The sequence below is a fragment of the Bufo gargarizans genome, chromosome 3, assembly GCF_014858855.1.
Source record: "Bufo gargarizans isolate SCDJY-AF-19 chromosome 3, ASM1485885v1, whole genome shotgun sequence".
In the NCBI taxonomy this organism is placed as follows: domain Eukaryota; kingdom Metazoa; phylum Chordata; class Amphibia; order Anura; family Bufonidae; genus Bufo; species Bufo gargarizans.
In genome coordinates, this window is record NC_058082.1 from 459,568,757 (window position 1) to 459,596,068 (window position 27,312).

A 27,312-nucleotide genomic window follows, 5' to 3' on the forward strand; every position below is an offset into this window, starting at 1 on the left:
TATTTTTCCCATAGGGAATTACATGAACATAAGTGTTCACATAGAGAACCAGTAGCCTTCCCCTTGAATGAGCTGTCTGAGACCATGGCTGAGGATGTGACTGTATGATTAGCTTTTAATTGCATATTTATGTTTGACCAATGCTACATTTACATATTATCACAAAAATCATCTGAATATGGATTTTGCTTTTTTTACAGACCTCTGTGTGGGTTAAAAAATGTTTCTGTGTCTGAGATGTGTCATTAAATTAAATTCGTTTTTCCTGCATGGATGGTGTCAACCCTTTTATTTCCATTGACAAGAGGCCAGTCTTCCCATGTGGCTGACCACAGAGCTGACAGGGAGAAACCTAGAAGCCCATCACAAGCAGGAAACAGGGGAGACAGGGTGAAGCGGGGTGTAAGTGGGCTGGACACCCCAGTGAAAACCGCATCCTTTGCGGTGACTGTTGCTATAGGTTACAGTTTTACCCTGTTGCGATAGCAATACCGCCTGGTTCAACCATTAAACTGTAAAGTGACTTGCTAGAACATGCAAGCACCGTTCCCTCTAAGCTGCATGCTCTGGAATTGAAAAAGTTAAAAATGTCAAACTCTGCAGTATATAATTTAAATAAATGTACTGAAATAATGTGTGTGTTTGGAACAGCACTTAGGTTGTACCAGCAATTGTATTATCACAGCTTGATGATACATGGGGTGATGCAATACTCTCTGATCTGCTGACCTAATTAGCATCAAAGGTCTTCATACAGTAATGACCTCTTGGAGGGTCTGCAGCAAAAATGTAATTGGATACCATATGTGACCACTGAAGCCAATCACTGGCCTCAGCATTATATGGGCATGTTATCACTGCAGTCATAGCAGGAAGGATTGGAGGGGTGACACTGGAACAAAAGAGATAAAGCCCAGTAAGGAGGCTGGTGAGCTGACTATCAATTTGACAAGTAGAGGCTGAATGTTTTCTATGCCACTGCCATTTTTGGTTTGGTTTTCAGCTACGACTTCCTTTTTCTACCGTATTTCTTTTTCCCTTGGTCTGTTCTTTCTTTCTACAGATTGTGAAGCCTGTTAGGGATGGGGCCTAATGTGAGTGATTAAAGTCTGGGCACAGTGCTGCTGAATGTGTGGTAGCGGCAGTACATCCATAATGGAAGAAGATGTCATTGCTGCTCATACTATAGCTTAATAGTAATATGCTGTAAATGACATTAATGACAGTAAACACACAGTAAAGCCACAGCTAGACATGAACATGTACACAATTTGTCATTGACATTTCTCTACCACTGAGATTTCCTGACCTTGCTCTCATAGGGTAACATAGTACATTATAGAAGGTGCTGTCTTTGGTCACGCTCTACAAATTATATAGAAGCTGACAGGAGACTTGACGATACGGTTGGTTCATTAAGAGACTTAGAACAGTATCTTGGAGGATTCCTTGAACTATTAGTATCCGTAAAGAAAAATGAAACAATAAAACAAGAAATTGCCTATTTTTCTGGAGTCTGGAGGAATTTGTCTGTTAATGAATGCCATCATTTACCCATCCACATGAAATAAAATAATTGCAATGTTATAATTTTAATCCAGATTTAATTCTCCTCACGGATTACCATAATCATTTCTTGGCTAACTCAATTAAAATAATCTTGGAACTATTTCAAGTATTTGTGCCTCAAGTAAAATATGTTCTTAAACTACTCCTAAAGGTGATGTCGAGGATTAGAAGAAAGGATCTCCTTTATTTCCAAAACAGCCCCATTTCTCCCCATGGGCTGCTTCTGGTAATGGAGCTTACGGTATATATATATTTTTTTCATTTGAAAGGAAATGAGCTGCACAAAAAGACAAGATTGATACTGTTTTTGGAAGAATAAAAAATGCTGATTCTTTTACTCTAATTATGGACAAGCCTTTGAGCAAAAATATGTTTGCTCATTATAAGGGGTGTAAGAAGGAACAAGGAGCCGTCATTGACGGAAGATACGTGTCACTGAGGTTCCTGGCCTCGGTGAGGTAAGAACCGGGTTTTTTCCTGAAGTGTCAGGTCTGTAGTGCAATCTGACACTTCAACTGTTAGAATGGCTGTAAAGCCAATCCGGGCCGGTTCTTATTGGGAGCAGCCAAAGAGCAGGGTGGGTGGCTGTTCCCCATGGTTCCAGGCCGGGTTTTGGCTGGAATATAAAAAACCCAGCCAGCATGTTCAGGTGTGGATTATCCTCCATGACAGAGGAGCTGAGGAGTCTGTGGTTTGAGACACTGAGGCATCTGTTTGTGTGAGCCATAGGCTGGAGAAACAGGCCACTAAAGACTGCTGGGTGAAAATCATCTGCTGACTAGGTGACGTCTTTTTGCACTGTGAGCTTTGTGTGGTGTGAACAGGCACCAAAACTGAACACTTTCTTTTGGCTTGTTTTCTTGCTATGTGTGAATAAACACTGAACTTTGATTTACAACCTTGTTTTTTGCCTCTGTACTGCGTCCGCTTACCCTGCCTACCAAAGCGAATCCCCACAGGGGATACACACACAAATTGTGATTAGTTCTGTGTTGAGTTCCTAATGACAGATGTTTCCCCTAGAAGTACTGCAAATACTGCATGTAGGGCCAAAAACAGTCCAATATACAGCAATTGCAGTGGCCAGTAAGAGAGGTAGAGACGATGGTAGTAGTTGTACTCATGGTGGCAGCTTGATATGATAGGAATGCGCACCCTTTCTTCCCTTGGGGCACACTCTGGGGCCCTCTGCCTGGTGTGTCCTTGGTGTTAGTGAGTATTGGGGGTGCAAGGCAGAGTCCCTTGAACAGTTGACTGTACTTTACTGCAGCAGCTCAGTAGAAGGTTCACATAGGCAGTGAATACATAAAGTGCAATGTTCACAGTAGTCATATACCGTTTCTCCAGGCTGTGTATGGAAGGCAGTGACCACAAACTTAAAGAGCTGACACCATAAAATACTTAAAGGGGTTGTCCACTTCTTTAAAAGTGATGACCTACTCTCAGCATAGGCCATCACTACCTGACCCAACACCCCACACACCTTGCCGATCAACTCTTCTGAAATAGCTCTAGTGCCAGAAGTCAGCACTGGAACTACACAGCTCCATCCAATGTGCAGTGGACAGAGTTGTTTACTGCATTACTGCTTCCATTTACTTCGGAGAGAGGAATTATTCTGTAACCATCTCTGTCTAGAGTACAATAGACAGGGCTGTGTAGTTCCAGCGCTGGCTTCTGGCACTGGAGCTACTGGAGAACAGCTGATTAGTGGGAGTGTGGGGTGTTGCGCCCCACCTATCAGACACTGATGGCTTATCTTGAAGAGTGGACAACACTTTTAAGAGCTGATGCCAGTAATATGGCAGTAATATGGCATGTGACAGCTCCCCACTGAGGCCACTGAGGCCACTTAGTGGCTGCAGCGGTCACTTGCGAGCATCCTGAAAGCAATGTCTGCACTGGATTTGCAGGGGATTTAGCAGATGAGTGTTTTTTTGTGTTTTAACTTATGTACATACTGTTCTATTACAAATGATAGGATATTTGTTTTTTTAATCTTTAGAGATTTTCCCTGCGGCTGATATATAGACTATACAGTCTTCAGCTACTGATTGCTTCCCCAGAAATGAGCGACAAAAAAAGGGAAAAGTAATCTGCATACAGAGTTTAATCTGTGTGTGTATAGTGTTTAGCATTGGTATTCTACTTTAGCTAGTCATCCAGCAGAAGAATAAAGCTGTCATTAAATCCCACCCTCTGCTGACCATTGCCTAGTCTACACAGCAAAGCCGACATGTCAGCAGCAGAAAACTAGTGTGGCTAGTGTGAAAACCGGAATATCACAGGACTAATTTTTGTATGGATAGTAAAGGTATTTTTGTGCCCCTCTACAGCCTCTCCAGTTCCTCTATAAGACCCCAGAGCTATTTAGCAAAGCCAGGAAAGATCACATTGCACACTAGAAACAGTACCTTTCCTGTCAAGGAGGTTGGGTACATATAAGTCTCCTTTCTCATTCACTTAAACATATTAAATGCTGATTAAAAAACAATTAAAATAAAAAGTACATTTTAAAAGATGTCAGTTGTAAAATTTCATCAGGCATATTACTGTATTTATGTCAAGAAGCTTTTTCTGTTAAAATCACCACTGCCAAATAAATGAATCCTGTTTCAATTTAACAGTTGCTGTTATCACTCCAATACTTAAAGGCTACGACCACCTTTGAGGGCATTTTTTTATTTATTATTATTACATTCTACTCATATTAGGATGCAAATTATTTTTTCAATTAGTTGATATTAAAAAAATTTCCTCCCTTTTCTCTTTATATTTGTGTATTTGTAGAGTGGCATTTTTTTCTGTTCACAGTGAGTCCCATCAGGCAGAAGCCCTGATGGCTCATGTGTAGCCCTTATCTCTGAACACCTGACAGCTCATAAACACATTATAGCTCAACCCTTATCATTTTGGTATTAGATTGTCATACTATTTCCTTTTTTTTCTCTCAGTATATGATTACCTTACCCACACAAGTTGCCGGCCGTCCACTCCAGGTCTTGCTATCCATGCAGGTGGCAATTCTGTCCCCTTTCAGCTGATACCCGGGTGAGCAATAATATTCACATCTGGAGTTAAAATATGCGCCATCTGTGCATTTGAATCCTCCATTTACTGGCATGGTGAGAGGAGAGCATCTTTTCTCTATACATAAGGAAATGTAATTTAAAGAATATTAGTAGGGAGTATGGAGGGGAGGGCTACTGCATTTTCTCCTATTATTCCAGATTTTTAGGGTATGTTGTCATTTGTTAAATTTCCCTATGGTACATCCAACACGTATTCACCAGAAGATGAATGGGCGAAATCCAAAATGACACTCAAATTTCTGCTGTCAATCTGCACTTGGATTACCACAATGGCGCTAAACAATGTAAGGTCAATCCAGCAGTTTTCCTGTGTGATAGCATGCTACTTATTCTTGCAGATCTTTTTCCCATGGTTTGGAGATTATTTTCTGAAGTATTTAAAGAGAGTTACATAACCTCAATTGACATGCGTTGAAGTCATATTTTCACTAGATTTGAAAAGGATTCTATTGCAGAATCTGTGCCCAGGCCTGTATATAATCCATGTTTGAAAGGGCCATTATGTTTTAAACTGTTGGTGTTACAAAGTCATAAAGACAGTGAAAGGCTAGGTTTAAATAATATTCAAATGTAGAAATGGAGGGGCACTCAAATATCAAGGAGCCTAGGGTAGCAGATATATAGACAGTATTATTTATTGTACACTAGTAAAATATCATAAAAATGACATGATATTTTACTAGTGTAAAATAAATAATACTGTCTATATATCTTCTACCCTGGGCTCCTTGATATTTGAGTGCCCCTCCATTTCTACATTTATTATTTCTTGGTCTTTGGGTAACCCTTGAGGAGAGCACCTTCCCATGCGGATCTCCTAGGTGAGCTGCCATTTTTTATATAGCCTTAGTTTCTTTAAATAACATTCGACATTAAATTTGATGGGATCAGTTAAAACTCAGTTTCCTAGCTGTAGACTTCTGAGGACAGCGATTGGTTGCAGTGGTCATGTGCCGTATCCCAGGCATGACAGCGCTGCTTTTTCAAAACAAACACCAGCAGGAGTACTGGAGGAGCGCTGCAGAGAATGGTGCTGGAGTAAGGGGTGAGTATATGGTGTGTTTTTTTTAAAGATATTGTAAAGGTTGTCCGAGATTTTTAATCTTGGACAACCCTTTTAACTATTTTGTGACTGATTCTTTATGAAATGGGGCATCTTTCATAAATATGTTTATAAATATAATAACTATTACTATAGTAATAAATAAAATAATAACTCTGATCCCTCAGGTCTAATATATTCAGTAACCACTTACTGAGTACCACACGTTCTCATCCATTTTTTTTTAGATGCTTCGAGCAATTAAGGAGGTTTGCTAATATGAGGATACTAGAGATGAATGAATCGATTCAGACTTCAACCAGAATCTTTGGGGAGGAGAGAATAGGCAAGCCAACATGTAACATTCCCTTGGGAGAGAGACATGCAAATCAGATTTTCTGAGTGTCTCACAACGCTAGGTGTAACTTAGCCATCCAAAGTCAATACTCAGATCTCTTAAACAGGCTTTAATGGGGTTTCCAAGATAATTTACTTTTTACCTAATGTCCACAGTCTGCCTCGGTAAATAGAAAAACGATACTTACCTGCTCCCCACTGCTCCAGTTATAAATGCTGCCTCCACTGTGTCCATGTTCCGATCCCAGCAGTGTTTTACATCTGGCGCTACATAGGCATGGTCACATGCTCCACTGCAGCCAATAAATGACTTTAATGGTGACACGAGTGGAACAGGTACCATAGCCACCAGGTTTCTGCTGCTTTAAATAGCACATATCTGGAACTAATGTCTGTGATCGGTATTAATGACAATCACATACATTTAACCACTCAGATGCCATGGTTAATTGTGATCATTGCACCTGATGTAGCTTTCCTAGCATCTGCACTCATGGAACAGCTTCTCCGCACAGAGATCGGGGAAGCAGTTTGTTCACTGTGGTAGCCTTGAGCTCTCTAAAGGCTCTAACACTACCACAGCAATAGTTCCATAGACTCCACAGAAATTTACTGAAGTCTATGGGAGAAGTGATCTGATTATCGCATGTTCAAGTCTCCTAGGGGGACTTTAAAAAAATCAAAAACTAAGTTAAAATTTTATTTTTTTTAAGTATAAAAAAATATGAAAATTCTAATCACCCCCCCTTTCCCCATAATAAAAACAAATAAAAAATAAAAAATAAAGATAATTTGCAACACTGCATCCCAAAACACCCATACTAATTTACTATTTTACTATTTTTAGTCGCTCCACCTACCGTAAAAAAAATGAATAAAAGGTGATCAGAAACTCATATACACTCCAAAATAGTATCAATAAAATCTGCATATCACTGTGCAAAAATGAGCTCTGACACAGTTTCATAGATGTAATTGTAAAAAGTTATGGGGGTCAGAATAAAAGCAGAAATAATTTTTTTTCAAAGTTTTTATTTTTTAAGTATGAAAACACAAGACAAACTATACAAACGTGGTATCACGCTAATCGTTCTGACCCATAGAATGAAGGGAACAGGTCTGTTTTACCACATACGGAACCACATAGAAACATAACCCATAAAACAAGCCTTCATATGGCTATGTGTAAGGAAAAAAATCATAAAACATTTTCTGGGAAGGGGATTGACTTTGGAAATCTATATTACACCTAGTGGCGTGAGACACTTAGGGGGTCATTTACTATCCTGAACTACGCCTATTTTATGTGTATTCAGCTTTTTCACTTCTCATGCCAGGTCTAAAAAAGTGGGCTTGGCGTGGGTGTAGGGCTGTGGTTTGTTTTAGGCGTAGAAAATGGTCTACATGTAAGCCAGCAAGGAAGTTGGCTTATATTTAGACTGGTGCTGGATACGGTATAGTAATGGAGAGGCCGGACCTGCGTTTTAGACCCCCTTAGTTTTATTTGCCATTTAGAAAAAAAAATGATTTGCATGTCTTTTTCCCAGGAGAATGGTATGAGTTGACTGGTATATTCTATATCTCTCATACCTGAATAAAAAAAAAAATATAGAAAATTTGGAAAAATCTGAAAAAAACGAATTTCAAGAAATTCGCTCATCCTTAGAGCATACCATTTAAATTTCACTATTTCTTTCAACTATTGCTGTATCTGCAGGCATCATATTCCTGGGGGGAGTAAGATTAGGAGAGTCACCTGAAGGATCTGGGTGTACATGTAGATCAGAAACTAAATAAAAGCATGCAATGCCAATCAGGTGCTTCTAAGGCCAGCAGGCTACTGTTATGTATTAAAAAAAAGGCATGGACTTGTGGGACAAGGACGAAATATTGCTAAAAGCATTGGTGCGGTCCCATTGGGAATATTTATTAGACGGAAAAAAAATGAAATCCCAGATACTTACGTTTACATATAGACTTGCTAGACCAGCGTTTATCTGCCTGACAAATAACCTGAGAGGCTCCACTTAGCTCATAGCCTTTCTGACAGTAGATGTTGCACCTTGTCCCTTTCACAGTTTTGTAATAAGATCGGGAAGGACTGGAGCAGGTGGCATGTCCATTTTTAATTTTTATAGGTGAGCACCATGGAGTATCTGCCAGAAAGACAAAAATACATTTTTTTAATATTATTTATATATATATATATATATATAAATAAATAAAATTTCAAACATCAATATTAAAGGAATTGTCCAGTATTTAAAAAATTGCATAACATTAGGAAATGTGATAAAACTAAAAGGAAAAATAACCATTACTTTTCTGTAAAGTCGCCCAACTGCTCCAGTGCCACTGTGGTGGTTCCCAACAGTCTTTTTTAGCTTCTCTGTAGTGATGATGTGCTGTAAATCCACATGACTACTAGGACCAATCACTAGCCTCAGTGGTCTTGTGCCATACATGCAAGCATCACAACTGAGGCCTGAGAGTCAGCCGGACAGTATGGCCATATATATGTATATATCGTCTGCTTTCAGACAGGCTCTGTTAGGTAGTGTGTGCATGGAGATATTCTACACAGCAAAAGGAAAGAAAAATGGTAAAAACCAGCCACAGAGAAGGCGCCAAACCCCTGTATGTCACTGAGAACAATTCTCAAAGTGGGAATTTAAAATGGAAATATAAACTAGCGTGTGGTTGTAGTTAGAAAGTAATACAGATGTGTCACCTGGAGTGGAAAGAGATGATCCACTGCAATAAAATAATCCAATGTAATAAAATAGATAAATATATTAAAATATAATACAAATTGTGAACGGATAACTCACATTCCCCAGGGAGGTGGTTGGTGGGATAAGCTCAAGACACCCGCAAACTCGACCTCCCTCGCCTGGATCGCCTGTACAGTCTTAGGAAGAACAGCAGTACCGTAGACGGTACGCCTGTAATTTCCTTTATTATTATCACAGGGGGGCTCAACGTGTTTCGGGTGTGTTACCTCATTCCGCCTTCTTCAGGAAAAATCACAAATTGTATAAAAAATAATAAAATGCTGGGGAATGCGAGTTATCCATTCACAATTTTTATTCTTTTTTAATATATTTATCTATTTTATTGCATTGGATTATTTTATTGCAGTGGATCATCTCTTTCCACTCCAGGTGACACATCTGTATTACTTTCCAACTACAACCACACGCTAGTTTATATTTCCATTTTCAATTCCCACTTTGAGAATTGTTCTCAGTGACATACAGGGGTTTGGCGCCTTCTCTGTGGCTGTTTTTGCCATTTTTTTTTCCTTTTGCTGTATTCTCCTATGTAGTATTTTACTTTACATATACAGTCACTACTGGCAGCCTTCCACTCTTTATACCTTGCTGATTGTCCCTTCTTCCTTTGGCGCCCTGCGGTTATTCTAAGATCTTTTGGACATCCATCCAAATAGCTTATTGACTAAAACTTTTCTTTTTTTCTTGGAATCTTTTTCCCTACATACAGAGTCCAATGGTGGTTGTGCTCTTTACTGTTTTAATATTAATCAGCATCAGTTAAAGCTTTCCTGCTTTATTACACTATTCAAAGAGTGAGGTAAAAAATGTCTATTAGGAAATTGCTGTAAATGCACTGCACTATTATACGATGTATGCTTCAAAGAGGATCTGTCACCATGAAATGCAGTGCAATCGGCAGGTAGCATGTTATAGAGCAGGAAAAGCTGAGTAAATTGTCTATTAATAATAAGACTAAGCTCAGAAAGTACAGAGATTTAAATAAATAAATTATACGTTTTACTGAATCTATTCCCATAAAACTATATACACCCACCTAAAGAATTATTAGGAACATCTGTTCTATTTCTCATTAATGCGATTATCTAGTCAACCAATCACATGGCAGTTGCTTCAATGCATGTAGGCTTGTGGTCCTGGTCAAGACAATCTCCTGAACTCCTGAACTCCAAACTGAATGTCAGAATGGGAAAGAAAGGTGGGCTACAACAGCAGAAGACCCCACTGGGTACCACTCATCTCCACTACAAATAGGAAAAAGAGGCTACAATTTGCACGAGCTCACCAAAATTGGACTGTTGAAGACTGGAAAAATGTTGCCTGGTCTGATGAGTCTCGATTTCTGTTGAGACATTCAAATGGTAGAGTCCGAATTTGGCGTAAACAGAATGAGAACATGTATCCATCATGCCTTGTTACCACTGTGCAGGCTGGGGGTGGTGGTGGTGTAATGCTGTGGGGGATGTTTTCTGAGCACACTTTAGGCCCCTTAGTGCCAATTGGCCATCGTTTAAATGCCACGGGCTACCTGAGCATTGTTTCTGAGCATGTCCATCCCTTCATGACCACCATGTACCCATCCTCTGATGGCTACTTCCAGCAGGATAATGCACCATGTCACAAAGCTCGAATCATTTCAAATTGGCTTCTTGAACATGACAATGAGTTCACTGTACTAAAATGGCCCCCACAGTCACCAGATCTCAACCCAATAGAGCATCTTTGGGATGTGGTGGAACGGGAGCTTCGTGCCCTGGATGTGCATCCCTCAAATCTCCATCAACTGCAAGATACTATCCTATCAATATGGGCCAACATTTCTAAAGAATTCTATCAGCACCTTGTTGAATCAATGCCATGTAGAATTAAGGCAGTTCTGAAGGCAAAAGGGGGTCCAACACCGTATTAGTATGGTGTTCCTAATAATTCTTTAGGTGAGTGTATATCAGTCTTATCAGTGCCTCCTGCTCTATAACATGCTGCCTAGATTGCATTGCATTTCATAGTGATAGGTTCCCTTTAAAATACATACATATAGTGAATATAAAAAGTTCCCATACCCCTGTTAAAATCCCAGGTTTTTGTCATGTAAAAAAAATCTGACCAAGAAGAATCATTTCAGAACTTTTTTCATCTGTAATATCACCTATATCTGTTCATTTCAATTGAAAAAACAAACCCTTGGATACCAGCGCCGTAGCTGTACGGCACTGCGGACTGCACCTTAAATCCCAGTGACGGCGGGCTAATCAGCAGCCGAGCCCCTGCTGTATGCGCCTGGATCGGTGAAAACCGGTGGCATAAATATGTGCATCCTTAAATTAATACTTTGTTGAAGTACCCTTTGAATTTATGATAGCATTCAGTCTTTTTGCTTAGGAGGCTATCAGCATGCCACATCTTGACTTAGCAATCTTTGTCCACTCTTACTTGCAAAAGTCCTCCAAATCTATCAGTATAGCGAGGGCATCTCTTGTGTACAGCACCCTTCAGGTCTGGGTTTTGGCTGGGCCATTCCCAATTTAAAAAAAAATCTTTTTCTGATAAAGCCATCTTTTGTTGATCTGAAGGTATGCTTTGGGTCGTAGTCATTCTGAAAGGTGAAATTGCTCTTGATCTTCAGCTTTTTAGCAGAGGCCTGAAGTTTTGTGCCGAAATTGATTGATATTTGGAACTGTTCATAATTCCTTCCACTTTGACTAAGGCCTCTTTCACATGAGCAAGTTTTCCATCTGAGTCGATGCGTGAAGCAAACCCATGACATCCGGACTGAATCCTGAACTATTCATTTTAATGGGTCTGTGTATATGAGTGTTGTTTTTAACGCATCATTTCTGCATCCAGGAAAAAAAATCACAGCATGTCTTATATTCTGTGTTTTTACACAGCTCTGGTTCCATAGAAGTGGATGGGGCATGTATAAAAAACTCTGGATGCAATGCTTTTTTCACTGATGGTTGCTAGGAGATGTAGATTGTTATTCTTTAGTTTTTTTCACGTGCATGAAAAACGCATCCAAAACTGATTGCACCCACGCAAAAAAACTGAAACAAACGCAATCACAGACAAAACTGACTGAACTTGCTTGCAAAATCAACAATCAGTATCGTTCGTGTGAAAGTGGCCTAAAGCCCCAGTTTCAGTTGCAGAAAACAGCCCCAAAGCATAATGCTGCCTCCAACATGTTTCGCTGTGGGTATGGTGTTTTGGTAGCGCAGTGTTACCTTTTGAAATTATGGCCAAAAATGTCAACCTTGGTCTTATCAGACCATAACACGTTTTCCCACCTGGTTTTGGCAGATGTGATGTAGGTTATGGCAAAGCACAACCAGGCTTGGATGTTTTTCTTTGTAAGAAAAGGTTTCAGTGTTGCCACCCTAATCCATAGCCCAGACATATATAGAATATGGAAGATACTCAAACAGTTCTTGTCAGAAACTCCTGCAGCTCCTTTAATTTTGCTGTAGACCTCTTAGCAGCCTCCCGGACCAATTTTCTTCTAGTCTTTTAATCAATATTTGAAGACTGTCCAGTTTTTGGTAATGTCATTGTTGTGCCAAATTTTGGCTATTTCTTGATGACCGTCTTCACTGTGGTACATCTACATTTTTTGCACCCTTCTCCTGACTGATACCTTTCAACAATGAGATCCATTTGATGTGTTGTAAGCTGTTTACGGACCATGGCTTTTGCTGTAATATGCAACTAAAAAAATGTCAGGAAAATCCTACCATGACAGCTGAACATTATATTGGGTAATCAGAATCATGTTAAATGATAGAAACTCTGTAGTGACTATTATTTAACATGAGTTTACATGTGACTGGCTAATTCTGAACACAACGACATCCATTTATAATTTTAAGAGGTGTTCACACTTATGCAACCACATTATTTTAGTTTTGTTATTTTTGTTTTCCCCTCTAAATGATTTCAGTTTGTTTTTAAATGGAATTGGGGCACATGAAAGGTTGTATTATATCTGAAATAATTTGTCTTGGTCTGATTTTTTTTTTTTACATTACAAAATCTTTTTTACAGGGGTGAGTAGGCTTTTTATATCCACTGTATATTGGAGTTGAAGTTAAACTGCCTTCCCAAGTTGCTTATGTCTATTCTAAGTCTTAAGGACCCTTTTTACAATAAGTTAATTTATTCAATCTAGTGATGAACAAGTCGTTATTCATGTCGCTAACGTTCAACCGACAACCCTTTAGATGTGCAGAGTAAAAACGGATCGCTTGTCACGCACACACCCACTGTGGAATCGTCCATGCGGTAAACTAAACCTGTTTACACTTGTGGAATTCAGGACAACGAATCAATCACAAATTAAACAATTATCGCTTGTTGTTTGATCGTTCAGTTCAATGCTTTTACACTTCTCTATAATTGATGACTTTTACTTGATTTTTATGTTGTTGTTTTTTTTTTTACGATTATCCACTCTTATAAAGGGGCCTTTAAGATCACAGGGGACCTTGGTAATTGCAGACACACAGTTAAGAATCACAGATAATCAAAACATAAAGTTAATGATGCTTAATTTATGAGTTTAAATATTACTTTAAGTGCTACTTTTGTTCATAAAGAGATGAGCCAGTGATCAAAGAGACTCAATGGTTATTAGAGTGCTTGCCAGATTGACTCATCTCTGCAGGCAAACAATAAATCACTTGTGATGCACATCTGGATTGCAGGGAATACAGGGGGTATTAAGGAACAGAAATGCAATGTGTTTGGCAAGGAGAGTAAAAAAGACAAAATAACACTGATAAACCATTAAGCAGTGACTGGCTATATGTAGTTAGACATGTCTAGACTGCCAATGAGTCTTACAAAATAGCGGAGCTCTCCCTAACTACTGACATAGATACATTTTCAGCAAACCTTGCTGACGGCCAATGCTATGGTGATCTTACTTCATATATATTTATACTGCTCCCATTGATGTCAGTGGGAGCTGCTAAAGTGTGTATCTTGAGTCGGTTGTTGGAAGCCAAAAGTTTATCATTGTATTCTATGATTGTATTATGGGAAGCCCTATGATGACACAGTGTATGAAGGGACATTCTACTGGTTGTACTAGGGGTACTTTGCTGTCATTGTTTATGTGGGACACTCATGATACAGAGTGTATATTCCTATATGCTGTAAAAAGAAAACTTGTTTGCCCACTTACCTTGGTATATTTATAGAAGTGAAGTATATCCAGCAGCTTAGATCTAGGATTATGTCCTATGGTTTTGATGAAAATCTTGGCTGAGCCCATTGTATGTGTAGTTCTAATAGTCAGCTCAAAATGGACACACTTTGATAGAACACTCTACTCATTAGGCATACTTGTGTATTAATTCAATTTCCACAATGCTTTACATGTTCATCATACCCTTTAAATCTCATATCTATCTATCTATCTATCTATCTACTCACAGATTTATCAGTAGCAAGTAGTAAAAAAAAACACAGCACTCTTCCAGTAAATGCAGTGATGATTTTATTTAAACCATGACACCAAACACAGTTACTATTCAGGTAATTGCCGAATTTAATCAGCTTAGATTCTGTGCCTTGCAAAATCAAGAAAAAATCCTTAATGTACCTCATCCAGCCCTTCACAAATTGCAATTGGTTGGGTACACATGCGATTGTTCAAAATGGGCCATGAAGATGTTAGCATAGGCTTGGGCCAAATTGGACCCCATTGCGGTCCCCCTGTATTGTATAAAGAAATCCTTTTGAAACAAAAAATAATTACATGTTAATATCACTTCCAGTAATGATATGATGAACTGCCTATTCTCAAGTGAAAAATCTGAGTCCTACAATTTCTGTCTAGCCTCCTCAAGACTTTTCTCATGCTAAATGCTAGTTAGTATATAGACATGGCTATGTTTGGTGCCATGGTTTAAATAAACCATCACTGCATTTACTGGAAGAGTACTGCAGTTTTTGTACTTTATATCTATCTGTCTATCTATTATCTATCTCTTATCCACCCTTCAATCTATGATTCTATTACTGCATTACTATTAGGGATGAGCGAACTCGAACTGTATAGTTCGGGTTCGTACCGAATTTTGGGGTGTCCGTGACACGGACCCGAACCCGGACATTTTCGTAAAAGTCCGGGTTCGGGTTCGGTGTTCGTCGCTTTCTTCGCGCTTTTGTGACGCTTTCTTGGCGCTTTTTGAAAGGCTGCAAAGCAGCCAATCAACAAGCGTCATACTACTTGCCCCAAGAGGCCATCACAGCCATGCCTACTATTGGCATGGCTGTGATTGGCCAGAGCACCATGTGACCCAGCCTCTATTTAAGCTGGAGTCACATAGCGCCGCCCGTCACTCTGCTCTGATTAGCGTAGGGAGAGGTTGCGGCTGCGACAGTAGGGCGAGATTAGGCAGATTAACTCCTCCAAAGGACTTGATTAACTGATCGATCTGCAGCTGTGGATCATTGAGCTGCTGATCCTCAATTGCTCACTGTTTTTAGGCTGCACAGACCGTTTGTCAGTCTCATTTTTCTGGGGTGATCGGCGGCCATTTTGTGTCTTGTGGTGCGCCAGCACAAGCTGCGACCAAGTGCATTTAACCCTCAATGGTGTGGTTGTTTTTTGGCTAAAGCCTACATCAGGGTGAAGCTGTCACACCAAGTGCATTTAACCAGCAATAGTCTGTTCATTTTTTGGCCATATACAAAATCAGGGGCAAGCTGCGCCTGTCACCAAGTGCATTTAACCCTCAATGGTGTGGTTGTTTTTTGGCTAAAGCCTACATCAGGGTGAAGCTGTCACACCAAGTGCATTTAACCAGCAATAGTCTGTTCATTTTTTGGCCATATACAAAATCAGGGGCAAGCTGCGCCTGTCACCAAGTGCATTTAACCCTCAATGGTGTGGTTGTTTTTTGGCTAAAGCCTACATCAGGGTGAAGCTGTCACACCAAGTGCATTTAACCAGCAATAGTCTGTTCATTTTTTGGCCATATACAAAATCAGGGGCAAGCTGCGCCTGTCACCAAGTGCATTTAACCCTCAATGGTGTGGTTGTTTTTTGGCTAAAGCCTACATCAGGGTGAAGCTGTCACACCAAGTGCATTTAACCAGCAATAGTCTGTTCATTTTTTGGCCATATCCCAGTCTAATTCTGTCACTAAATCCATACCGGTCACCCAGCGCCTAAATACTAGGCCTCAAATTTATATCCAGCTAAATCTGTCCCTAGTGCTGTAGCTGGGCGAGTTATTTAGTGTCCGTTCAAGCACATTTCTTGTTCTGGGTTGAAATACAATTCCCAATTTAGCAATTTCATAATTTAGTGGTTCCTGCTATATCAGAGCTCTTTGAAATCTATCCCAAAAAGGGTATATAATATTGAAGGTGCACATAGGGTCATTCAGAGTAACTTCACACACACCCGCTACTGTGTATTTCCAAGTCTAATTCTGTCACTAAATCCATACCGGTGACCCAGCGCCTAAATACTAGGCCTCAAATTTAATTCCCTCTAAATCTCTCGTTACCCACCGCTGTACTGTTGTTGCTGGGCAAGATATTTAGTGTCCGTCAAAGCACATTTTTTGTTCTGGGTTGAAGTACAATTCCCAATTTAGCAATTTCATAATTTAGTGGTTTCTGCTATATCAGAGCTATTTGAAATCTATCCCAAAAAGGGTATATAATATTGAAGGTGCACATAGGGTCATTCAGAATAACTTCACACACACCCGCTACTGTGTATTTCCAAGTCTAATTCTGTCACTAAACCCATACCTGTCACCCAGCGCCTAAATACTAGGCCTCAAATTTAAATCCCTCTAAATCTCTCGTTACCGTTGTCCTGTTGTAGCTGGGAAAGTTATTTAGTGCCCGTCAAAGCACATTTTTTGTTCTGGGTTGAAGTACAATTCCCAATTTAGCAATTTCATAATTTAGTGGTTCCTGCTATATCAGAGCTATTTGAAATCTATCCCAAAAAGGGTATATAATATTGAAGGTGCACATAGGGTCATTCAGAATAACTTCACACACACCCGCTACTGTGTATTTCCAAGTCTAATTCTGTCACTAAATCCATACCGGTGACCCAGCGCCTAAATACTAGGCCTCAAATTTAATTCCCTCTAAATCTCTCGTTACCCACCGCTGTACTGTTGTTGCTGGGCAAGATATTTAGTGTCCGTCAAAGCACATTTTTTGTTCTGGGTTGAAGTACAATTCCCAATTTAGCAATTTCATAATTTAGTGGTTTCTGCTATATCAGAGCTATTTGAAATCTATCCCTAAAAGGGTATATAATATTGAAGGTGCACATAGGGTCATTCAGAATAACTTCACACACACCCGCTACTGTGTATTTCCAAGTCTAATTCTGTCACTAAACCCATACCTGTCACCCAGCGCCTAAATACTAGGCCTCAAATTTATATCCAGCTAAATCTGTCCCTAGTGCTGTAGCTGGGCGAGTTATTTAGTGTCCGTTCAAGCACATTTCTTGTTCTGGGTTGAAATACAATTCTCAATTTAGCAATTTCATAATTTAGTGGTTCCTGCTATATCAGAGCTCTTTGAAATCTATCCCAAAAAGGGTATATAATATTGAAGGTGCACATAGGGTCATTCAGAGTAACTTCACACACACCCGCTACTGTGTATTTCCAAGTCTAATTCTGTCACTAAATCCATACCGGTGACCCAGCGCCTAAATACTAGGCCTCAAATTTAATTCCCTCTAAATCTCTCGTTACCCACCGCTGTACTGTTGTTGCTGGGCAAGATATTTAGTGTCCGTCAAAGCACATTTTTTGTTCTGGGTTGAAGTACAATTCCCAATTTAGCAATTTCATAATTTAGTGGTTTCTGCTATATCAGAGCTATTTGAAATCTATCCCAAAAAGGGTATATAATATTGAAGGTGCACATAGGGTCATTCAGAATAACTTCACACACACCCGCTACTGTGTATTTCCAAGTCTAATTCTGTCACTAAACCCATACCTGTCACCCAGCGCCTAAATACTAGGCCTCAAATTTAAATCCCTCTAAATCTCTCGTTACCGTTGTCCTGTTGTAGCTGGGAAAGTTATTTAGTGCCCGTCAAAGCACATTTTTTGTTCTGGGTTGAAGTACAATTCCCAATTTAGCAATTTCATAATTTAGTGGTTCCTGCTATATCAGAGCTATTTGAAATCTATCCCAAAAAGGGTATATAATATTGAAGGTGCACATAGGGTCATTCAGAATAACTTCACACACACCCGCTACTGTGTATTTCCAAGTCTAATTCTGTCACTAAATCCATACCGGTGACCCAGCGCCTAAATACTAGGCCTCAAATTTAATTCCCTCTAAATCTCTCGTTACCCACCGCTGTACTGTTGTTGCTGGGCAAGATATTTAGTGTCCGTCAAAGCACATTTTTTGTTCTGGGTTGAAGTACAATTCCCAATTTAGCAATTTCATAATTTAGTGGTTTCTGCTATATCAGAGCTATTTGAAATCTATCCCTAAAAGGGTATATAATATTGAAGGTGCACATAGGGTCATTCAGAATAACTTCACACACACCCGCTACTGTGTATTTCCAAGTCTAATTCTGTCACTAAACCCATACCTGTCACCCAGCGCCTAAATACTAGGCCTCAAATTTAAATCCCTCTAAATCTCTCGTTACCGTTGTCCTGTTGTAGCTGGGAAAGTTATTTAGTGCCCGTCAAAGCACATTTTTTGTTCTGGGTTGAAGTACAATTCCCAATTTAGCAATTTCATAATTTAGTGGTTCCTGCTATATCAGAGCTATTTGAAATCTATCCCAAAAAGGGTATATAATATTGAAGGTGCACATAGGGTCATTCAGAATAACTTCACACACACGCTTCTGTGCATTTCCAAGTCTAATTCTGTCACTAAATCCATACCGGTGACCCAGCGCCTAAATACTAGGCCTCAAATTTAATTCCCTCTAAATCTCTCGTTACCCACCGCTGTACTGTTGTTGCTGGGCAAGATATTTAGTGTCCGTCAAAGCACATTTTTTGTTCTGGGTTGAAGTACAATTCCCAATTTAGCAATTTCATAATTTAGTGGTTTCTGCTATATCAGAGCTATTTGAAATCTATCCCTAAAAGGGTATATAATATTGAAGGTGCACATAGGGTCATTCAGAATAACTTCACACACACCCGCTACTGTGTATTTCCAAGTCTAATTCTGTCACTAAATCCATACCGGTGACCCAGCGCCTAAATACTAGGCCTCAAATTTAATTCCCTCTAAATCTCTCGTTACCCACCGGTGTACTGTTGTTGCTGGGCAAGATATTTAGTGTCCGTCAAAGCACATTTTTTGTTCTGGGTTGAAGTACAATTCCCAATTTAGCAATTTCATAATTTAGTGGTTTCTGCTATATCAGAGCTATTTGAAATCTATCCCTAAAAGGGTATATAATATTGAAGGTGCACATAGGGTCATTCAGAATAACTTCACACACACACGCTTCTGTGCATTTCCAAGTCTAATTCTGTCACTAAATCCATACCGGTCACCCAGCGCCTAAATACTAGGCCTCAAATTTATATCCCGCTGAATTTGAATACAATACATTGGGCCAAATAATATATTTGTTGTTGTGGTGAACCATAACAATGAGAAAAACATCTAGTAAGGGACGCGGACGTGGACATGGTCGTGGTGGTGTTAGTGGACCCTCTGGTGCTGGGAGAGGACGTGGCCGTTCTGCCACATCCACACGTCCTAGTGTACCAACTACCTCAGGTCCCAGTAGCCGCCAGAATTTACAGCGATATATGGTGGGGCCCAATGCCGTTCTAAGGATGGTAAGGCCTGAGCAGGTACAGGCATTAGTCAATTGGGTGGCCGACAGTGGATCCAGCACGTTCACATTATCTCCCACCCAGTCTTCTGCAGAAAGCGCACAGATGGCGCCTGAAAACCAACCCCATCAGTCTGTCACATCACCCCCATGCATACCAGGGAAACTGTCTCAGCCTCAAGTTATGCAGCAGTCTCTTATGCTGTTTGAAGACTCCGCTGGCAGGGTTTCCCAAGGGCATCCACCTAGCCCTTCCCCAGCGGTGAAAGACATAGAATGCACTGACGCACAACCACTTATGTTTCCTGATGATGAGGACATGGGAATACCACCTCAGCATGTCTCTGATGATGACGAAACACAGGTGCCAACTGCTGCGTCTTTCTGCAGTGTGCAGACTGAACAGGAGGTCAGGGATCAAGACTGGGTGGAAGACGATGCAGGGGACGATGAGGTCCTAGACCCCACATGGAATGAAGGTCGTGCCACTGACTTTCACAGTTCGGAGGAAGAGGCAGTGGTGAGACCGAGCCAACAGCGTAGCAAAAGAGGGAGCAGTGGGCAAAAGCAGAACACCCGCCGCCAAGAGACTCCGCCTGCTACTGACCGCCGCCATCTGGGACCGAGCACCCCAAAGGCAGCTTCAAGGAGTTCCCTGGCATGGCACTTCTTCAAACAATGTGCTGACGACAAGACCCGAGTGGTTTGCACGCTGTGCCATCAGAGCCTGAAGCGAGGCATTAACGTTCTGAACCTGAGCACAACCTGCATGACCAGGCACCTGCATGCAAAGCATGAACTGCAGTGGAGTAAACACCTTAAAACCAAGGAAGTCACTCAGGCTCCCCCTGCTACCTCTTCTGCTGCTGCCGCCTCGGCCTATTCTGCTGCTGCCGCCTCGGCCTCTTCCTCCGCCTCTGGAGGAACGTTGGCACCTGCCGCCCAGCAAACAGGGGATGTACCACCAACACCACCACCACCACCTCCGTCACCAAGCGTCTCAACCATGTCACACGCCAGCGTTCAGCTCTCCATCTCACAAACATTTGATAGAAAGCGTAAATTCCCACCTAGCCACCCTCGATCCCTGGCCCTGAATGCCAGCATTTCTAAACTACTGGCCTATGAAATGCTGTCATTTAGGCTGGTGGACACAGACAGCTTCAAACAGCTCATGTCGCTTGCTGTCCCACAGTATGTTGTTCCCAGCCGGCACTACTTCTCCAAGAGAGCCGTGCCTTCCCTGCACAACCAAGTATCCGATAAAATCAAGTGTGCACTGCGCAACGCCATCTGTAGCAAGGTCCACCTAACCACAGATACGTGGACCAGTAAGCACGGCCAGGGACGCTATATCTCCCTAACTGCACACTGGGTAAATGTAGTGGCAGCTGGGCCCCAGGCGGAGAGCTGTTTGGCGCACGTCCTTCCGCCGCCAAGGATCGCAGGGCAACATTCTTTGCCTCCTGTTGCCACCTCCTCCTTCTCGGCTTCCTCCTCCTCTTCTTCCACCTGCTCATCCAGTCAGCCACACACCTTCACCACCAACTTCAGCACAGCCCGGGGTAAACGTCAGCAGGCCATTCTGAAACTCATATGTTTGGGGGACAGGCCCCACACCGCACAGGAGTTGTGGCGGGGTATAGAACAACAGACCGACGAGTGGTTGCTGCCGGTGAGCCTCAAGCCCGGCCTGGTGGTGTGTGATAATGGGCGAAATCTCGTTGCAGCTCTGGGACTAGCCAATTTGACGCACATCCCTTGCTTGGCGCATGTGCTGAATTTGGTGGTGCAGAAGTTCATTCACAACTACCCCGACATGTCAGAGCTGCTGCATAAAGTGCGGGCCGTCTGTTCGCGCTTCCGGCGTTCACATCCTGCTGCTGCTCGCCTGTCTGCGCTACAGCGTAACTTCGGCCTTCCCGCTCACCGCCTCATATGCGACGTGCCCACCAGGTGGAACTCCACCTTGCACATGCTGGACAGACTGTGCGAGCAGCAGCAGGCCATAGTGGAGTTTCAGCTGCAGCACGCACGGGTCAGTCGCACTACAGAACAGCACCACTTCACCACCAATGACTGGGCCTCCATGCGAGACCTGTGTGCCCTGTTGCGCTGTTTCGAGTACTCCACCAACATGGCCAGTGGCGATGACACCGTTATCAGCGTTACAATACCACTTCTATGTCTCCTTGAGAAAACACTTAGGGCGATGATGGAAGAGGAGGTGGCCCAGGAGGAGGAGGAGGAGGAGGAGGAAGAGGGGTCATTTTTAGCACTTTCAGGCCAGTCTCTTCGAAGTGACTCAGAGGGAGGTTTTTGGCAACAGCAGAGGCCAGGTACAAATGTGGCCAGCCAGGGCCCACTACTGGAGGACGAGGAGGACGAGGATGAGGAGGAGGTGGAGGAGGATGAGGATGAAGCATGGTCACAGCGGGGTGGCACCCAACGCAGCTCGGGTCCATCACTGGTGCGTGGCTGGGGGGAAAGGCAGGACGATGACGATACGCCTCCCACAGAGGACAGCTTGTCCTTATCCCTGGGCAGCCTGGCACACATGAGCGACTACATGCTGCAGTGCCTGCGCAACGACAGCAGAGTTGCCCACATTTTAACCTGTGCGGACTACTGGGTTGCCACCCTGCTGGATCCACGCTACAAAGACAATGTGCCCACCTTACTTCCTGCACTGGAGCGTGATAGGAAGATGCGCGAGTACAAGCGCACGTTGGTAGACACGCTACTGAGAGCATTCCCAAATGTCACAGGGGAACAAGTGGAAGCCCAAGGCCAAGGCAGAGGAGGAGCAAGAGGTCGCCAAGGCAGCTGTGTCACGGCCAGCTCCTCTGAGGGCAGGGTTAGCATGGCAGAGATGTGGAAAACTTTTGTCAACACGCCACAGCTAACTGCACCACCACCTGATACGCAACGTGTTAGCAGGAGGCAACATTTCACTAACATGGTGGAACAGTACGTGTGCACACCCCTCCACGTACTGACTGATGGTTCGGCCCCATTCAACTTCTGGGTCTCTAAATTGTCCACGTGGCCAGAGCTAGCCTTTTATGCCTTGGAGGTGCTGGCCTGCCCGGCAGCCAGCGTTTTGTCTGAACGTGTATTCAGCACGGCAGGGGGCGTCATTACAGACAAACGCAGCCGCCTGTCTACAGCCAATGTGGACAAGCTGACGTTCATAAAAATGAACCAGGCATGGATCCCACAGGACCTGTCCGTCCCTTGTCCAGATTAGACATTAACTACCTCCCCATAACCATATATTATTGGACTCCAGGGCACTTCCTCATTCAATCCTATTTTTATTTTCATTTTACCATTATATTGCGAGGCTACCCAAAGTTGAATGAACCTCTCCTCTGCCTGTGTGCTAGGCCTAAATATATGCCAATGGACTGTTGCAGTGGTGGGTGACGTGAAGCCTCATTCTCTGCTATGACATGCAGACTGATTCTCTGCTGACATGAAGCCAGATCCTCTGTTACGGGAGCTCTCTCCTCTGCCTGGGTGCTGGGCCTAAATTTATGACAATTGACTGTTGCAGTGGTGGGTGACGTGAAGCCTGATTCTCTGCTATGATATGAAGACTGATTCTCTGCTGACATGAAGCCAGATTGTCTGTTACGGGACCTTTCTCCTCTGCCTGGGTTCTGGGCCTAAATTTATGAAAATTGACTGTTGCAGTGGTGGGTGACGTGAAGCCTGATTCTCTGCTATGATATGAAGACTGATTCTCTGCTGACATGAAGCCAGATTGTCTGTTACGGGACCTTTCTCCTCTGCCTGGGTTCTGGGCCTAAATTTATGAAAATTGACTCTTACAGTGGTGGGTGACGTGAAGCCTGATTCTCTGCTATGATATGAAGACTGATTCTCTGCTGACATGAAGCCAGATTCTCTGTTACGGGACCTCTCTCCTCTGCCTGGGTGCTGGGCCTAAATTTATGACAATGGACTGTTGCAGTGGTGGCTGACGTGAAGCCTGATTCTCTGCTATGACATGCAGACTGATTCTCTGCTGTCATGAAGCCAGATTGTCTGTTACGGGACCTCTCTGCTCTGCCTGTGTGCTAGGCCTAAATATATGCCAATGGACTGTTGCAGTGGTGGCTGACGTGAAGCCTCATTCTCTGCTATGACATGCAGACTAATTCTCTGCTGACATGAAGCCAGATTGTCTGTTACGGGACCTCTCTCCTCTGCCTGGGTGCTGGGCCTAAATTTATGACAATGGACTGTTGCAGTGGTGGCTGACGTGAAGCCTGATTCTCTGCTATGACATGCAGACTAATTCTCTGCTGACATGAAGCCAGATTGTCTGTTACGGGACCTCTCTCCTCTGCCTGGGTGCTGGGCCTAAATATATGCCAATGGACTGTTGCAGTGGTGGCTGACGTGAAGCCTCATTCTCTGCTATGACATGCAGACTAATTCTCTGCTGTCATGAAGCCAGATTGTCTGTTACGGGACCTCTCTGCTCTGCCTGTGTGCTAGGCCTAAATATATGCCAATGGACTGTTGCAGTGGTGGGTGACGTGAAGCCTCATTCTCTGCTATGACATGCAGACTGATTCTCTGCTGACATGAAGCCAGATTGTCTGTTACGGGACCTCTCTGCTCTGCCTGTGTGCTAGGCCTAAATATATGCCAATGGACTGTTGCAGTGGTGGGTGACGTGAAGCCTCATTCTCTGCTATGACATGCAGACTGATTCTCTGCTGACATGAAGCCAGATTCTCTGTTACGGGACCTCTCTCCTCTGCCTGTGTGTGTGCTGGGCCTAAATATATGCCAATGGACTGTTGCAGTGGTGGCTGACGTGAAGCCTCATTCTCTGCTATGACATGCAGACTAATTCTCTGCTGACATGAAGACAGATTCTCTGTTACGGGACCTCCCTCCTCTGCCTGGGTGCTGGGCCTAAATATATGCCAATGGACTGTTGCAGTGGTGGCTGACGTGAAGCCTCATTCTCTGCTATGACATGCAGACTGATTCTCTGCTGACATGAAGCCAGATTCTCTGTTACGGGACCTCTCTCCTCTGCCTGTGTGTGTGCTGGGCCTAAATATATGCCAATGGACTGTTGCAGTGGTGGCTGACGTGAAGCCTCATTCTCTGCTATGACATGCAGACTGATTCTCTGCTGACATGAAGCCAGATTCTCTGTTACGGGACCTCTCTCCTCTGCCTGTGTGTGTGCTGGGCCTAAATATATGCCAATGGACTGTTGCAGTGGTGGCTGACGTGAAGCCTCATTCTCTGCTATGACATGCAGACTAATTCTCTGCTGACATGAAGACAGATTCTCTGTTACGGGACCTCCCTCCTCTGCCTGGGTGCTGGGCCTAAATATATGCCAATGGACTGTTGCAGTGGTGGCTGACGTGAAGCCTCATTCTCTGCTATGACATGCAGACTAATTCTCTGCTGACATGAAGACAGATTCTCTGTTACGGGACCTCTCTCCTCTGCCTGGGTGCCGGGGCCTAAATATCTGAGAATGGACTGTTCCAGTGGTGGGTGACGGGAAGCCAGATTCTCTGCTATGGAACCTCTCTCCAATTGATTTTGGTTAATTTTTATTTATTTAATTTTTATTTTAATTCATTTCCCTATCCACATTTGTTTGCAGGGGATTTACCTACATGTTGCTGCCTTTTGCAGCCCTCTAGCTCTTTCCTGGGCTGTTTTACAGCCTTTTTAGTGCCGAAAAGTTCGGGTCCCCATTGACTTCAATGGGGTTCGGGTTCGGGACGAAGTTCGGATCGGGTTCGGATCCCGAACCCGAACATTTCCGGGATGTTCGGCCGAACTTCTCGAACCCGAACATCCAGGTGTTCGCTCAACTCTAATTACTATACCTGTGTTAGTGAACATGTTTTACTGCAAAAACTGCATTAGTATAATTGTTTTAGTGAACTTACTTCAACTTACTGTGTAGTTATAGCAAAAGCATTTTACTACAAAAACTGCATTTGTATAGACGCGATAGTGTATGTATTTTACTACAAAAACTGCATTACTATACTCATGTTAGTGAATGCATTTTACTGCAAAAACTGCATTAGTATACCCATTTTAGTGAACGTGTTGTATTACTTCAAGATATCGTGAAGTTAAAGCAAAAGCATTTTACTGCAAAAACTGTATTATTACTGGTAAATTGTTAATACCAGTGTGCAGTTTGATGAAGAAAAAACACTTGCAATTTTACTAGTACCAATTAATAATCTGTGTACCAAACCCGTAACTTTATATTTATAGGCATCATAATAAAATACAGTATCTGGTAAACAAGAGTGAAAAATGTAAGAACCAGGTCTCATCCTCGGAGAGTCAGAATGTGGGTAGTATCAGCAGTAGCAGCACCAGCCATTTGGACAGTAATAGTAGTATCAGTAGTAGGCCACAGTTCTCCCTGGCTTTCGATAAATGCTACATTACTATTGAGGACAAAGAGAATGACATTGTGGACTATGTGGCTCACTCTTCTTCTCAGTCACAGCAGGTTGATGTCAAGGTCGCCTGTGAGTCTAAAACTGTCCATTGGAACCAGGGGTCACAGCATTCCTCCTGCTTCTCTTGCCTGCAGTCCTAGAAAAGCCTTTTGGGTGCATCATCTCTGTCTTCACTGCCCCCTCCTACGGGGGTGCCATCTTTTTTCCTAAGAAGACGCAACAAAACCCCATGTGCTTTGTTTTAGGTCAGGCAGTGGCAGTTAGGGACCCACATGGACAAAGTCCCATGGAGAAGGAAGTGGAGCTACAACTGGAGGAGGAAGAGGAGTCAGTGGTGGAGTAGCACAGGCTAATGATGATAATGACAATGGTCATGGTGACCAATCATCTCAGTGGTGGGCAGAGCCAGAAACAACTGGGTCCTTCGGCAGTCTGTCGAGTATGGCAAGCTGTATGCATGCTTATGTACTTACAGGTGTATTGTTAGCAATGTGATGATTATTGGATAGCCATGCTTTTAGACTCTTGCTATCAAAGCAAAATGGGGAAATGTTTTCCTGTTGCCAAAAGAGAGATCAAATTTCTTTATTACCAGGATACACTGTGTACACAGTTGGTTGCAAATTTCAGCTAGCAGATGCCTGCTTCCAGCATGTCTGACCAGGAGACTCCTCTCCGCACTCTGCCAAGTCACCCACTTTACACCATCTCTGCTAATACAAGCAGCAGAAGCCACAGCAGAAGCCAGTTCAGTAATAACAACATGATGAAGCGTTTTTTTCTTGTTTACCGCCAGGCTGGTGCAAATCAGCAAACGAAGCCCGCCTGAACAACTAAGTTCAGTTCTACCTTAACTGTGGCCTCTTTCTAGCACATTCGTGTTCCCTGACCCCATGGACTTTTGGGCAGGCAGATTGGAACAGTGGCCAGACCTGGCCCAGTTTGCTGTCTTTGTATTGTTCAGCCTCCAGTGTCATCTTAGAAAGGGTTTTCAGCATGGCAGGTGGCGTTGTCACTAATGGTGAACAAAGTTTACAAAAATTCAATTCGGCTGCTTCGTTGAATTTCACAAAGAAATTCACTTTGTGACAATTTCTTTCATCACAAAGCACATTTCTTTGTAAGTAGCGGGAACAATGACGGGGAAAGGCGA

At 42.6% G+C, this 27,312-nt stretch overlaps 1 protein-coding gene across 2 annotated transcripts in view; it reads right to left on the bottom strand.

The window, feature by feature from the left end:
* SRPX (sushi repeat containing protein X-linked) overlaps positions 1 to 27,312 on the bottom strand; it is a 176,670-nt gene that overhangs the window by 75,163 nt on the left and 74,195 nt on the right. For both annotated transcript variants that reach the window (XM_044286628.1, XM_044286627.1), the window contains 2 exons: positions 8,025 to 8,216; positions 4,540 to 4,716 (listed from right to left, as the gene is read on the bottom strand). In XM_044286628.1, coding sequence (XP_044142563.1) covers positions 4,540 to 4,716; positions 8,025 to 8,216 — 369 coding nt within the window. The remainder of the gene's footprint in view (positions 1 to 4,539; positions 4,717 to 8,024; positions 8,217 to 27,312) is intronic.